The sequence below is a fragment of the Hyperoodon ampullatus genome (assembly GCF_949752795.1).
Source record: "Hyperoodon ampullatus genome assembly, chromosome: 19".
Taxonomy (NCBI): Eukaryota; Metazoa; Chordata; class Mammalia; order Artiodactyla; family Ziphiidae; genus Hyperoodon; species Hyperoodon ampullatus.
Genome location: NC_136932.1, coordinates 49,711,450 through 49,726,670, shown reverse-complemented (window position 1 = coordinate 49,726,670; position 15,221 = coordinate 49,711,450). Strand labels below are relative to the sequence as shown.

The window sequence follows — 15,221 nt, the reverse complement described above, 5'->3', positions numbered from 1 at the left end:
TCGCCTCTCCGCGGCCGCGCGCTACCGCCTCTCCGAGGCGCTAGCCGCGGCCCGCCTGCCTTTGGAATTCTGCCCAAAAAAAGGGGGCCTGGAGGAGGAGGAGGAGAGGAGGGCCGGAGGCCGGCGGCGAGAAACGGAATCCGGAGTCCAAAACAGTACGGGGAGAGGAGAGGACTAGAGCCGCGGCGGCGGAGGCGGCGGCTCTGAAGCTCGGCCGCTGCGCCCGGCCGCAGTGCATCAGCGTGGCCGCCCTGACATCCCCAGGATGGTTAACGCGGGGCATTACGCACTGGTTAACAGGCTCCGAGCTGCTGAGCGACTTGTTTTAAGCATTTTCTCCCTCGCTCTCGCTTTTAATCTTGTCTCTAGTGGCGTGTGTAGGGGGGAGGACTTTATTTCCATTGGCTAAGCTCTCCCTTCCCACCCACATCTCTTCCACATCACCTTGGTGTCTCCCTAAATAAAACCAGCCTTCCTTATCGCCTGGACAAAATCAGGAGCTAGAGTTTGAATGGGTTTGATATAAACACTCACCCCTGGCAGCGTGCGGCTGGGCTCTCAGGATAAACTCACGGCACCTGGCCTGATGCTTGCTTGCCTTTCTTTCCCTCCCTTGAACGTCAAGGTTTAAGCAGAGCCCGAGGACTGGGAGCTCTTCCCTGAAATCTGATCAACCTGAAGCCAGTTGCGGAACTGCACAGGGTCCCCATGGACCTCAAGGAGAGCCCCAGCGAGGGTAGCCTGCAGCCCTCTAGCATCCAGATCTTCGCCAACACCTCCACCCTCCACGGCATCCGCCACATCTTCGTGTACGGGCCGCTGACCATCCGGCGTGTGCTCTGGGCCGTGGCCTTCGTGGGCTCTCTGGGCCTGCTGCTGGTGGAGAGCTCTGAGAGGGTGTCCTACTACCTCTCTTACCAGCACGTCACCAAGGTGGATGAGGTGGTGGCCCAAAGCCTGGTCTTCCCAGCCGTGACCCTCTGTAACCTCAACGGCTTCCGCTTCTCCAGGCTCACCACCAATGATCTGTACCACGCCGGGGAGCTGCTCGCCCTGTTGGACGTCAACCTGCAGATCCCGGACCCGCACCTGGCTGACCCCACGGTGCTGGAGGCCCTGCGGCAGAAGGCCAACTTCAAGCACTACAAACCCAAGCAGTTCAGCATGCTGGAGTTCCTGCACCGCGTGGGCCATGACCTGAAGGACATGATGCTCTACTGCAAGTTCAAAGGGCAGGAGTGTGGCCACCAGGACTTCACCACAGTGAGTACTTGGCTTTCAGCTCATTTTTGCGCTCAGTGCTTTTGAGAAGTGGCACGCTGGCGGTCTGCGGCTTGGTTCGAGGTCTCTCTGTGCTTTGGAGCTGGAGAGAGAGCAGTGTCTCAGTTGAAGGCCAAGAGGGTAGTTGGCCAGAGTTGTTGGAACTGGTCGGAGAGGTCTGCCTGCTGGGTTGGAGCACTCTTGTCCGGTCAGATGTGCGGGGCGAGCAGGGGGCCTGGCCGTGGTGGCGGATGGTTACCCCAGAGGTGCTGAGTTGCCTTCCACCCACCCAGAGGGAGGAGGCCTGAGCTGTCCGTGGTCCAGGGCACTTGGTGGTGTCTGAGCTGTGCGATTGGAACAGCTTGTCATTGACGAGGTAGCATTTTCTCTCTCTCTCTCTCTCTCTCTGCTCGGAAGTGGCATCAGGCACTGCATCCTGTGGGCTGGGCTGGAGCTTAAAGCTGCCAGGAAAGGGGGTGGGGGGCCCCAGGCAGCCTGGATGGTTCCAGTGGCTTTGGGAGCTTGCTGGAGCAGGTGATGCTGCAAAGGTGTGGAAGTCTTTTTCCTTCCTTTTCCCGTGTGGATTTTGAGCTCCGTGCGGGGAGAGGAGAGGCCAGGGGAACCCCGGGTCTCTGTCTGGTCTACTGGCAGGTCAAAAACAAAGAGATGTTCAGGGTCCCTGGGCCAAAGAGGGGGGTCTAGGTGGAGACCCATGCACAGGATGGGCAGTGAGATGCCTGGGAGGGTGAAACGTTGCAGGCTGGCTGGTCTGCGAGTCTCAGCTTGAAACTCAAAGGCTCGTTTGCTGTCTGTATGATGATCCCTTAACAACGTGGATACGTGGATACGAGGGGAGTGGTGTGGGGATGGGGCGAGCAGCTGTGAGATCCGCAAGCCTGGAGGAGGAGAGTGGAGCTGAGTAAAGAGGAAAAGCGGAGGGGGAGGTGGATCCCGTTCGGGACGGGGCTTCCTGGAGGGCCAGGGGAAGAATGGGAGGAGAGCTGTGGCTGCCAGGGTTCTGTGGCTGCCTAATTAGTGGGCTGCTGGGCAGAACTTGGCATAACAGGTCTGGTTGCAGCTGCCCACACCTCCTTGCTCCCAGGTGGGCCTGGGACATCAGGTGCTGTGGGACCCTCCGGAAGCCCAGTGTGGCCGCTTCTCCCAAAGCCGCCTTAAGGGAGAACCGAGAACTTTTGAGTCTCAGAGACTTGAGCCAAATTGCAGTTGTAATTTCGGGGTGGCAGGTACTGCAATTGCAAAGAGACTGGACTCTCTTGTCAGCTCTTGTCTGAGGTCCTCTGCCTAATTAAGACATGCCCTACCTTTCTCTGTGGTGCATCCACTCCCCGCCGGCTCTCAGAGCCACTGCCTACCAGTCTCTTGCTCTGAGTTTCTTTTAATGCTACAACCAGTCTCTGCACACAGCCTCTATGCTTGCTGTGCGCTGTCTCTGATTCTGGAAAAGCCAAGAGTGCCTGGGGGTGGGCGGGGGTGGGGCGTGGGGCTCGGGGAGGCCTCATTGCCTCTGGCATCCCCTGGAGCTCTCTTTCCTGGGGGAGTTGTTTTGTGTTATCCGTTTGAAACACTGTGCAAAAGAGCCCAGCAAGATCAGGCTGTGGTGTATGTATGCTAAAGAGGAAGCAGGTCTGAGCTGGGGGGAAGGGACCAGCAGTCCTGGAAGCCTTTCTAAATGGAGCAAACAGGATCCGAAAACGTGTCACGCACAATGTCTTGGGTGGCTTGGGGAGAGTTGGGGAAAAAGCCTCATTCCTGGAGGCTGAAACTATCCCTGTATCCGCCCCGTGCTTTCTAGCGCCGTGGCAACGCTCCGTTTCGCCACTGCACCACGCAGCTCAGAAACACACATGGAACATGCAGACAGCAGAGAGAGAGAGAAGGTGGCACGGAGAGCAACTGCAGTTGGTAGCAGCCCCTGGGCCAAGTTCTCAAGCATCCTCATAACCACATGTCCACCTAGTGGCTTCCTCTCAATTCATGACCAAGTTCCACTTAGAAGGAAAGGTTCTTTGATCCCAGGCTGCAGTTTTGTACTTAGCCTGTCATTTCGGTCCCTGGGGTCCCAAGAGGCCAAAGATCAGGCTGTAAAACCTGACCCAACCCTTTGACCTTTCCAGGTTGTCTCTTAAATAATGAAGCTGGCTGTGGACACAGTTTATTACTTAGTAAGTGTCATGTCATTATCTGCCATCCTCACCAGGTTCAAGACCAATTTGGTTGAGTGTCCCTCAGACTGACTCTCAATAGATGACCTCCTCTAGCATTGAAAAGGGGATGGGTCTCAGGGCTGGATTGCCAAGCTGTTCAGGAGAGTGTCCAAAAGGGCACCCACTCTAGGAAACCTGGAGCATACTCCAGGCAGGAGGCTGATCTTTTTCACCCATTGACTGCAATGAGCAGCCATGCTACAAGGCGTGGACATGATGCCAAGTTCATTCCAAGACCCTGCAGTGAGGGCTAATCCTTCCCACTCACCCTTGTCTCCCTGGCTCCTTGGCCTGGGGTGCAGGTGTGCTTGTCCTTGGCCTGGGGTGCACCAGAGGAGAGGGAGACCTCACAGGTGGTTATGGGAGAAGTTGGCTCACCAGCTTTCTCTCTCATTCATTCTCTCTACTGTGTATCCCTCTCCCTTTGGTTAATTTACTGGGCTCTCCCTGGGTTTGTCCTATGCTGGGTGGCTTCCTTCCCTATGAGCTGTGCCTAGCTTATTAGAGAGTAAGTGTGGGGAGGGGCTGCCCCAGATGGATCATTTTTCCTGGTTTTCTTTTTCTGCAAAGCGTACCTAGTGCCATCTCCAGGTCTAATGCTTTCGCACACGCTTCCTTATTCCAAGTTCTTAGCTGGTGTGCATAATACCCTTTAATTAGCGAATGAGCCATGATTCTAGCAGAGTGAAAGTTTGTCTGTGGAGGTTAAAAGTCCCAGAAGCCAGGTGTGGGACTCTGACTGACATGTAAACAGGTGTGCTCCATGCTTGGGCAGGTACACTCTTAGCCCTCACCTAAGACCATCTGACTTCAGATAGGCACATACTTTTCTTTCCTGGAAGAGGAGAGGAGGGCTTTGATTCAACAGTGTCTATGCAGCGGAGATCACCCTGCTGACCCAGAGTGGAAGGAAAGGAGTTGGGGTGAGAGGGCTGGCCAGGGGGTGTGTCTCTGGCCATGACTGGTTGAGCTGAAGTTAAGATTAGGAGTAGGAAGACATAGGTTCGAATCCCAGCTCCATCATTTCCTAGCTTATTCCCTGGGTCGTATTTTGTACCCTCTCTTGGCATCGACTTGCTCGTGGAACATGTGACAGTAACATATGATTTTGTAACTCACAGGGAAAACGAATCATGTGAGACAATATATGTGAAAAATCTCTTGTGCCTTGTGACAACTAGATGTCACAAGATGTAAGGTGGGGTTATTTTCAAGATTCGTAGGAGGGTTTTTTTTTTAATATAAATTTCTTTCTTTCTTTGTTTTTATATTTGGCTGTGTTGGGTCTTCGATGCTGTTCGCAGGCTTTCTCTAGTTGCGCGAGCGGGGGCTACTCTTCATTGTGGTGCACGGGCTTCTCACTGCGGTGGCTTCTCTTGTTGCGGAGCACAGGCTCTAGGCGCGTGGGCTTCAGCAGCTGTGGCACACGGGCTCAGCAGCTGTGGCACACGGGCTCAGCAGCTGTGGCACACGGGCTTCAGTAGTTGTGGCGCGCAGGCTCAGTAGTTCTGGCACGTGGGCTTCCTTGCTCCGCGGCATGTGCGATCTTCCCGGGCCAGGGATTGAACCCGTGTCCCCTGCATTGGCAGGTGGATTCTTAACCACTGAGCCACCAGAGAAGCCCGTCGTAGGAGGGTTTTTATTGTCCAGCCTACCTGCCCTGTTTGCAGCCCTCCAGAAGAGTCAGTTGATGAGTAATGCTGTCAGGATAGACCAGGGATAGAGAGGAGGCTGCTGCTTTCTCTGCATGGAACCCTGGGTTAAAGCCCAGCATCACAGAGCTGGGGTTTTGTAGAGTGGAGGTCACAGCTGGGTTCAATAACTAACTATTGCGGACAGGTGGCAACCCCACTGTTTGTGACTAGCACGTGACTGTTTCACATTGTTTCTCTGCTTCACATTGGGGTTCATCTGCCTCCAAGTTCAGGATTGCAAATGACCCCTCAGTCTGCATTTTTAAACTGATTGACATAGTGTGTGTGTGTGTGTGTGTGTGTGTGTGTGTGTACTTTAAACTAGAGATTGCTTAGGAAAGGCATTTCCTTCTTTTCTTACTGAAAGAAAGGTCTCTCCACAATGGGATCTTGTTAGAGGCGTCTACATCACATAGCCTTATAGAGATGTGGAGGGGAGGGCTTAGGCAGCTCACACATTTGGAAATCTTGCCACAGGCTGGTGGGTCCCTAGCTAAGCTTATTACTTCTTATCACATGAGGAGTGGATGTGTGAAGAAGGTGGGCTTTGGGGAGAGATCTGAGCTGGAATTCCAACCGTACCCCCTCTTTGATGTGTAATCTTGGGCGAATTTCTTAATCTTACTCTCTCCATCTCTAATTAGGAACAATAATAACTGCCACTCAGAGTTGCTGTACTGATCCAGGGAGGCCAAAGGATGCCAAGAGCTAGTGCCTGGCAGGTGCCTCGTACAGGGCGGGCCCCACGCTTTGCTTAGTGTCCCACGGGAGTGCTGACTGAGCCTTAGTTGGATTCAGGCTGTCTTGACTTCAGGACAGCGACCTTCTCGCTATTCCACACTGTGACTCACTAACAGCTTTGCAGCATGGGCAACTGCTGTGTTTGCGGGATCCTTAATTCTCATAATATGACAAACGTTCCCTTTTCTCAGTACTTCCCTATCGGTTCTGCTGCCTAAACATCGTCTCCTTACCTGCCATCTTGGCTTCCGGTCCAGGTCACGCCACTAACCTCAGCCCAGGAAGCTTGTGCTGCCCTAACCCCTGATAAGAGTCGAGTGGCCTGGGTAGCAGGCCTGCATCTTTTATCACGAGTGTGTGTGCTGTGTGTCTGCACATCCGTTCCTTTGTTCATCAAACAGAGCACCTCCCATGTAGCAGGGAGAGAGCTAGACCAGATCCTTGCCATCTGAAAGCTCATGGCCCATTTCCCATCCCCTCTGGATGGGGGTGGGGTGTTGAGAGCAGGAGTCTTGTCTCATCAAACACATTCTCTGCATCCTTCATGCTGAATGCAGGGTCTGCCCCCAGTAAATACCCAGCAAAGATTTTTTTTTTTGATTCAATGGTTACTTGCTGTTTCCTGAACTGACCCAGCATCCTTTGCTCATGGGCCTTTCTTACTTCTTTTCATCTCTCACCTCTCTCTCTCTCTGTCTACTTATTGAAATCCTTCTCATCCTTTAAAATCCGGCTCTAGGCGTGGTCGCCAGCGGGGATGAGAGGCTGGGTGAACTCGGGCCTGGGGCCGCATGGACACCCTGGCGCTGGGCCGGTGGCGATGGAGGAGGCCAGAGGAGCTGCAGGTGCCGGGGAACGTGAAACGGGCCCGGGCGCAGGAGCGGGGCTGCCTCCACGTGAAGGCGCACGTGCCAGTGTCCTGGGGCAGCGAGGAGCCCGAGCCACCGGATGCCCAGCCCAGAGGCCACCTCCCCGCACCACGGCCAGACGGCGACCAGGGGCGACCAAGTGTAGGGGTTCCTCAGGATGGCGGAAGGAGCTGGGCCCAGCCTTGCCCAAGGTGCATTGCGGAGGAGCCTGGAAGTTTCCGCAGGTTACATTGCGTTTTGTGGTGTAATCCTGCACAACGGTGAAATCAAAGATCCAGCAACTTGAACTAACTGTATTTCGGTTGATTCACTGTAACTGCCAAACATGCCCTGGATTTCGAATAAATAATACGACGCCCCCCACCCCCCAAAAAAAATCTGGCTCTAATATCTCTGTGGCCTTCTCCAGGAAACCACTGCCAACCCCTCTCCCCACGTCATAATCTAATTTAATCTCTTCCTCTCCTGTTCTCTAAACAGCCTTTGGATTATCCTCTCCTAGAGCAGTCATTATACTTTTCCTTGCATTAGAATCATGAAGTGTTTAGGCTAAAAGGAGCCTTAGAGATGATTTAATTTAAAACTGAATTCTTTAACCACTGATAATTTTTATTCTTTGCCCATTTCAGTTTCTCCTCCCCGTAAGACATGATGTCTTTTCTAACTTGATATTCTCAGGACTTAGAACTGCTTAGCACAGGGAAAGCTCTTACAATGTGTCCTGAGTGTGTGAAGTGGGTTTGAAGTTTTTCAAATGTCAGGTGACTCTGATGTCAACTGAAATAGCCATTTTTTGGCTTCCCTTTTCAGTATAGGGACCCAGGATTCCACCTGCATTGGGAAGACTTGTCTCATTATTGTTATTATTTTAACAGTACACTTTCTGATTACAGAAACAATAGAAACAATCCACAGTCACTGGAGAAAACTTGGGAAGCGTGGGAAAGAATAAAGAAGAAAAAATGTCCCAGAATAGCATCTTAGGTATAATTACATGTATTATTTTAGTATTTGGGGAGTAGCTCCATTTGGTCACACCTGGGATCACACATGTGATCACACATGCGTACATGTGATACCTCGTCTGGCATGCAGTGCACACTTAGTCAGTGTCACCTTGCTTTCTTCATCCTGGGTCCCCTGGGTAGTCTCCAGGGTGTTAGAAATTCCCTCAAAGGTCCACTTAGAGTAAAAATAAAATCCAAAGATATGTCTCCATGGATCTGAGTGATACCCCTTTGGTGGGATATATTTTGTCTTATCTGCCAGAAGCATCCAGGGATAATTTGTGAGAGGGAGGGGTAATTGCCCCTCTTAACTCAGCGTCCTTGAATTATGGGTTCACAGCTGAACACCAGTTATTCTTTTTTGATGGCAATTTATTGACAGTCCTGGTGTGCATTTACCTGAAGCCATCTTGGTCCTGTTTGTTGTATGTTTGTTGGGTTGAACCAGAGATGTGTTTGTTGACACCAAATTAGATCTTCTGACTGAGGCTTGACCTCGTTCCTGGATGAAGCCCAACCCCTCATGACCATGAGGACCCTGGACCATGAAGACCAGGAGATTCTCCTTGCACGGCCATCCCTGCACGCCTCAGCACACAGTGTAGGCCCTGACTCTCCCTCACCTGGGAAGTTTCTAGGCTCTATGTTAAAATGGCCTAGATTGCATTGAATGCAAAGTAGCTGGTCTTTCCTATTCCTTAAGTTGCTTGGAAGTTTTGTGAGTATTTGCCATGCCCTTGGAGAGGCAACCTCTGCCCAGCTGTGTGAGTGGTTTTCTGTGGTGCCAGCCTCCAGCTGGGATCTTCTAGTTTTCAGAATGTTAGGTCATGGCTCTCTGGAAGTAAAGCTTTCAGGGGTGTATTGACTTCTGTCTGATGTGATGAAGGGACTAGGACGCTGACTAAGAGCTGACTATTACAATGACCTGCACCATCTGCTTGCACGAAAAGCTGAAGCGGCAGTGGGCCACTAAGCTGGTGCCTAGTTGCTGTATGTCTGCACCTCTGTCCCTGGGAGTTCTTGGACCTCCAGGATGCTGATGGAAGAAGGCTACCTGCAAGCTTAACAAATTGGGAATTGATTCTTCCCCCCTCTCTACAGTGGTTCTCTTTTCCTCTCTGCAGAAACTCCTTCCCTTAATGAATTCTAGACAATTTTCTGTAAAGTTTCTGAATCCTGGTTTGCTACCGATTTCTAGAGGAAAGAGCTGAAATGGGATCCCATGAAAAAAATCCCCAACGACTGAATGGGTAGCTCTTATTTTATTTTTATTTTTTAATTTTTTTGAATTGGTAGCTTTTAGCACCAAGTTTGTTGTCCGAGGCGTTGTTCCCATAGATCAGTTCGTATTTCAAAGTATCAAGTTGTCGCATTCTCTCCAGCAGAACAAAAATATGCCACCTGGGTCTAGAGATATCTGAAAGTGTGCTTTGCGCTGTCTCTTTTTCATCTGAGTGTTTATGTTTGATGGAGCTGGGTTGCCATATCAAACTTGACCAGCGGGGCTATTTGACCCATGATCTATTGTAATCTGAAACTAATGGGCTACAACACCCCTGCAGATTTGAAATTCCATGTATCATATTTCTCCCCTGCAACAGACTTAAAACCAGTCCATACAGGTGGGACTTAGTGGTTACTGGAAGCCAGTGATAGAAGGCTGTTTATCAGGATGGGCTTTATTTGGGAAGAACATTCTGAAAAGGGTCATCCTTTGGATGCTAAACCATCTCTCCATCTCCCAGCACTTATTTTCTCATCAATCAGGTCCATTCCCTATTGATTACCTCACTGGCCACAGAAATTTATACTCAGGAGAAATAAAGTACAAAGCACAGAAAGAACATATTTGCTTGGGTTTATTGACTTCTGTTGATGGAGTGGCCCAGCCTTGGGCAAGGTAATCAGCTTCTGTGGGCCTCCGTTTCCTCACTTGTAAGATGAGGGGGTTCAACTAGGTGACTCCCAAGGACTTGCCCACTTGGAGAACTGTAATACAGTAGAACACAATCGAAATTTATTTTCTGATCTCGCATTTGTTCGCTGAAATAACTTTAACTTATGCGTGGGAGCAGAGAGTTGGTGTTATTTTGTAACCAGATATATTTATCTATTTATTAGTTTGTGTAATGTAGATAGAGCTGTACAGTGGAAGGAAAAACACCCTGATACGCTGTGTGGCTGTAGTGGGAATACGGAGGCACAGAACCCTACCGTCAAAACTCTGTCCATGAGCCGTGTGTGTCTGGCTGCCATTCAGCAGTCTGACTGAAAGTTTCCATCACACTGGTCCTACAGTTGTGAGCGGGGGTCTGTGTACACATTAGCAAGGGCATCTGTGAAAGATGCTGTTGGTGTTCCATCCAGATACCCTTGCCTGCTGCTGGGGCTGCAAGCTTCTGCACTGAGAACGGGAGGATGCCCTTGGTCCTTAGTCTACTGGCCCTGCCTTTCCTGGAGATATCTGAGAAGTTATGCATCTCCCCACCACCTGGGGGCAGCCAGGAGCCAGCGACTCCTGACTGACAGGAGTGCAAAATGCCAGGCACCTTGCCTCAAGACCCAACAAATTATGGTGCAGTTTACACTCCAGAGCTTTCCATGGGATCAGGCTGAGCTAGACTTCTCCTGAAACCACATCTTTGCTTACCTTTTCTCCCTGCTCTATTCTGCATACCTCACTCCCTTCTAGGCTTTTCCTGAGCTCATTCCCTCAATAAATCACGTGGACAAGACACCCCATCTCAGGCTCTGCTAGGGAACCCAACCTATGTATTGATTAGTTTTACCTTCCACATCTGTTTGACAACATGGAGACTCACTTAGGCACATGGACCTGTGTCTGGCTTAGAAAGAAGGAAATACCTGTTTCAAAAGTCTTATAAGCCTCATTCTTTCTTGATGTGCCCTACACTGGGGCCTGTAACAATGTCCAAGGGAGACTTTTCATATTTCAAGTGAGTATCTCTCTGATTAGGATCCACTATTCTAGGCTCAGCTGGTTTGCTCCTCTTTGGAACTTTTTGTCCGAGTAAAGCCCTTCCCAAAGTTACCCATGTCCTAAGGGCTGAGCTATCCTTATTCTCTCAGCTCCTGCATTCCCCCACCCCCCACCCCCCTCCGACCCTGTCCCCTGCCCAGGCTGCTCACATTCTAGTTCACACCTTTACCAACACCTGCCTTCTCATCATTTCCCAGTTCTGCTGTCTCTGAAAGCATCCCTTTCTCACCCCCCTCCCAGCCTTCACCGCCATTTCCTTCTGGATGGACCTCAGTCTGGCTTTAAGCCATGGTGGGGGAGGCGACTGCCTTTGATGTTGGCAGTGGCTCGGCCTCATCTATAAAGCAGGAGGCAGTGAGAAATGTACGGCTGACCAGGGGTGATGCTCCTCATATGTCACAGAGACCGTGAGTGATGAGGAGGGCAGGGAGGAACCGAGACTGTTTAGCCTGAAAAGGGAAGCAGGTGACTCAAGGCCGGGGGGTCGCTGTCTTCACACACTTCGAAGGTCCTTGTAGAGAAGAGAAATGAGGTTTTCTCTTTCTGAGGCCAGAAGGCAGTGCTGGTACCCAGGGGTGGGCAGACATTCACAGAGGTGGGTATCAGCTGCTTAGATAGGAGCCATCCTGGGACCACCTGTGCCCTGTCCTCAACTCTAGCTGAGGCCATACAATTGCTTATTGGTGATGCTGTAGGGGTGGATCAATGTCAGGTAAAGAGTTGGATGTAACGACCTCTACAGTTACTTTCAACTCTGAGCATCTTTGATTTATTTCCTTTTTTTTTTTTTTTTTTTTTTTTTTTTTGCGGTACGTGGGCCTCTCACTGTTGTGGCCTCTCCCGTTGCGGAGCACAGGCTCCAGACGCGCAGGCCCAGCGGCCATGGCTCACGGGCCCAGCCGCTCCGCGGCATGTGGGATCTTCCCGGACCGGGGCACGAACCCATGTCCCCTGCATCGGCAGGCGGACTCTCAACCACTGCGCCACCAGGGAAGCCCTGATTTATTTCCTTTTGGAACAGATATTTGGGGTCAGACGTGAGGGCCACTGACAGATGGTGCTGGGAAGGATTGATAGTAGCTGCAAGCCAGTACATCCACCGTGCGACACCACCTCACTTCCCAATACAGCGCAGCCTTGAGGCTGTTTCAGGAGCGGGGACTAAAAACGTTGCTGCTGGAGAAGCCTTGGAGACAGAAGATGCTCAGTTCATCCAGAGGGAGTGCAGGGCACGTGTGAGTGAGGGTCACTGGAGCTTGGAGTGGCTGGCAAATGACCTGGCCTCCCCGAGGGAGTATGCACGGCTCCTGGAGAAGCAGTTCCCAGGGCAATTTGTCATAAATTCCCAGCACTAGCTTCAGTCCTAGAGAGCACATCTTGGGTGTGCTTGGACCTGACCTGCTTTCTGGTAGGGGCTGGGGAGACAGAGAGGTACTCAAGTTTAAGGTAACTCTGGGGTGGGTTGGGCTAGAGATAGACCCAGTTGTAGGGGCTGGGAAGGAAGTTAATGTGGCTGGGAGAATGCCCTGCCTGGGAGCTCCAGGGTGTTATGGCAGGTGTGGGGAGGATGAAGGGGCTCTGGCATCGGAGGTAATCACAGAATGAGATATTTTAGCCAGTCATGGAGTTCAGTGCCAGACAGGTGTGGGGTCCAGGCTTGCATAACTGTGATTTTTTGGTTTTTTTGCTTAATAAGAAATGTATACTTGGTCTTCATCCCTGGTTCCTGGTACAAGAGCTTGAAAAACCCTTGCGATTTCCTGAGGGACTGGGTGAGAGGACCATCTTTTGTTACTGCTAATAAGGCCCTTTCAACCAGATGTGAGTTTATGCTAAGGAAGTGACTTGCTGGGCCCCTGGATAGCTTCAGGATGGGAGTTGGTTGCCGTCAGCCATATGATTAGAGGGCTGGAAATTGAGTTAATCACCAGTGGCCCGTGATCTAATCAATCCTGCCTATGTAATGGCACCTCTCCATAAAAACCTCTGAATGAAGGGATTTGGAGAACTTCCGGGTTGGTGAACACATGGAGGTGCTGGGAGGCCGTCATACCAAGAGAAGGCATGGAAGCTCGGTGACCCTTACCCTAGACCTTGCCCTATGCATCTCTTCCATCGGGCTGTTCCTGAGTTGTATCCTCTATAATAAACCAGCGATAGTAAGAAAACTTTTCCTGACTTCTGTGAGCCATTCTAGCAAATTATCAAACTTGAGGAGGGGGTCATGGGAACCCTGATTTATAGCCAGTTGGTCAGAAGTACAGGTGGCTTGGTGATTGGTGTCTGATGTGGGGACAGTCTTATGGGACTGAACCTTTAATCCATGGGGTCTGCCCTAACTCTGGGTAGTTAGTGTCAGAATTGCTTGGTATGAGGGGAAAACCCACACGTTTGGTGTCAGAAGTGAACTGTTCTGTGACTTAAAAAAATGGATCTTGGTAGTGATCTTATGCAAGTTACTTAATCTCCTCCCCTCCATTTCCTCACCTATTAAATAATAGTCATACTGGTATTTACTGTATAGGATGGTGTGCACCAGTTGAATGAAATAATAGAAGCGAAACTTTAAGCATTGGGCCAGATGTAGAGTGGCAGTATTTTGTTACTTTTATTATTACTAAGATGAGCTGGTGATAAGACATAGTGACCGGGGATCTGAGAGCAAAGGATTTTGGGGGGAAATCCGCAGTGACATCAGGAAATCCCCAGAGTATGGGGATGAGGCTGCAAACAAGCCAGGCACCCAGCTCCTGCTGTAAGACACCCAGAGTATGTGAAAAATAGATCAAAACTATGTAGTTTACAAAACCTATTAATAATTGCTGATGTTTTCTGAGTGTGTGCTATATCTCAAGCCCTGTTCTTTGCTTGGAATTCAGTCTCTATCTGTAACTCTTTTTCGGTATGGAAAAAATTGAGGCTCGGAAAGGTTAAATGACAAGCCTAAAGTCACTTAGCTAAGAATTGGTGGAAGTGGAATTTGAAACAGGTACTCTCGTTCCAGATCCTCCAGGCTTCCTTTCTAAGATGCTATTGGATCCTCACAATAGCTCTGAAAGTGGAAAAAGTGCATCTGTTTCAGAGTTGAACATAGGTACAGCTCAGAGATGTTTAGTGACTGACATAAAAGGTCAGTCAGCAAGAAAGTGGCACCGTTGGGCATCAGAGTTCGTGGCTTCTGATTCCGTTTGGGGATCTCTGTGAAGCCATCAAGCTTGTTTTTGTGGGGCTGAGTGAAGTCAGGCTATTCATCTGCAAGTCTTCAGCTCAAAAGATTTGAAGTTTAGGCTGAAATTTCCCTCAGTGTCTCTGTATCCTCCCCCGAGAACCAGGAGCCCAGCAGCTACCAGAGCTGAGAGTGAAGTGCAGGGGAAACCTCAGCTTGAAACCATAGTGCTCAGCTGTCCACGTAGCCTTCTAGCTCTTACCCGCATCCCTTGCCTTTGTGCAGTAAACTGAGAGAAGAGGCAAAGGCATCCTAGCTCTCTGTGACTGAAGGCCCGATGAGGGCTTTTAAAAAAAATTTTATTGAAGTATAGTTGATTTACAATGTCGTGTTAATTTCTGCTGCACAGCAAAGTGATTCAGTTATATATATATATATACACACACATTCTTTTTCATATTCTTTTCCATTATGGTTTATCACAGGACATTGAATATAGTTCCCTGTGCTCTACAGTAGGACCTTGTTGTATATCCATCTTGCATATAACAGTTTGCACCAGATGAGGGTTTTGTGCTGCAAGAGAATAGTCCAACTTTGCAGAACAAGACTTTCCAGCTACAGTTCCAGCCTTAGAGGAGGAAGAGGAACACAGGTGCAGTCAAATGACTGGTTCTGAGAGGTGGCCACCCCAGACCTTTTCCCCTGATGAACGAACGTGCAGGTGTTTTCTGGGCTGATGTCACGCATCTCGGCTCAGCTGGCTTCACTGGCTGCCCAGGAGGGGCACTGCACATCAGCTTTGTGAATTCAATTTTCCCTTTTCAGGGGAAGGTGGGCTTTGGATCCTGCTGCCGTGATTTCTGCCTGTTGCAAGCACCACATCTCTAAGAGCTGGACATACGTCTGTGGTCCCCTTGACCTCCCAGCTCTGCAGATTTGCATCAGATCCTTTGTTCTCTCCTGCCCGGTCTCTTTGCTCAGGAATACACAGGTGGAAGGGCCAAGCAATTCCACAGCACCCTCTTCAGGAAAGTCGAGAAGCTGGAGAAGTCTGTTCTTGCCAGGGTGACACTTGCCGTCTCTCCAGATTGCCAGCTGGGGGGCTCCAGGGTCCGACATTAGGAAATGAGCATCTGTTTCAGATGTGCATGGGATTCTGCTTTGCTGGCTTTCTCTGACTCCACTTCCCCATTTTAAATTCGCCTCTGGGTGGCAGAAATGATAACTTTACGAGAAACAGATCTGTTGAACGAAC

General features: G+C 50.4%; 2 protein-coding genes across 2 annotated transcripts in view; both read left to right on the top strand.

The window, feature by feature from the left end:
* Positions 1 to 708: 708 nt before the first annotated feature.
* Positions 709 to 15,221, top strand: part of ASIC2 (acid sensing ion channel subunit 2) — a gene marked incomplete at both ends in the record, with an annotated part of 990,230 nt that continues 975,717 nt past the window's right edge. Inside the window, one exon of the mRNA XM_079725475.1 lies at positions 709 to 1,263. Coding sequence (XP_079581601.1) covers positions 709 to 1,263 — 555 coding nt within the window. The remainder of the gene's footprint in view (positions 1,264 to 15,221) is intronic.
* LOC307067457 (uncharacterized protein C10orf143-like) lies at positions 6,712 to 7,053 on the top strand (the record flags this gene model as incomplete). Its single annotated transcript, XM_079724902.1, has 1 exon — positions 6,712 to 7,053. The coding sequence occupies one exon, from the start codon at positions 6,712 to 6,714 to the stop codon at positions 7,051 to 7,053; it is 342 nt and encodes a 113-aa protein (XP_079581028.1).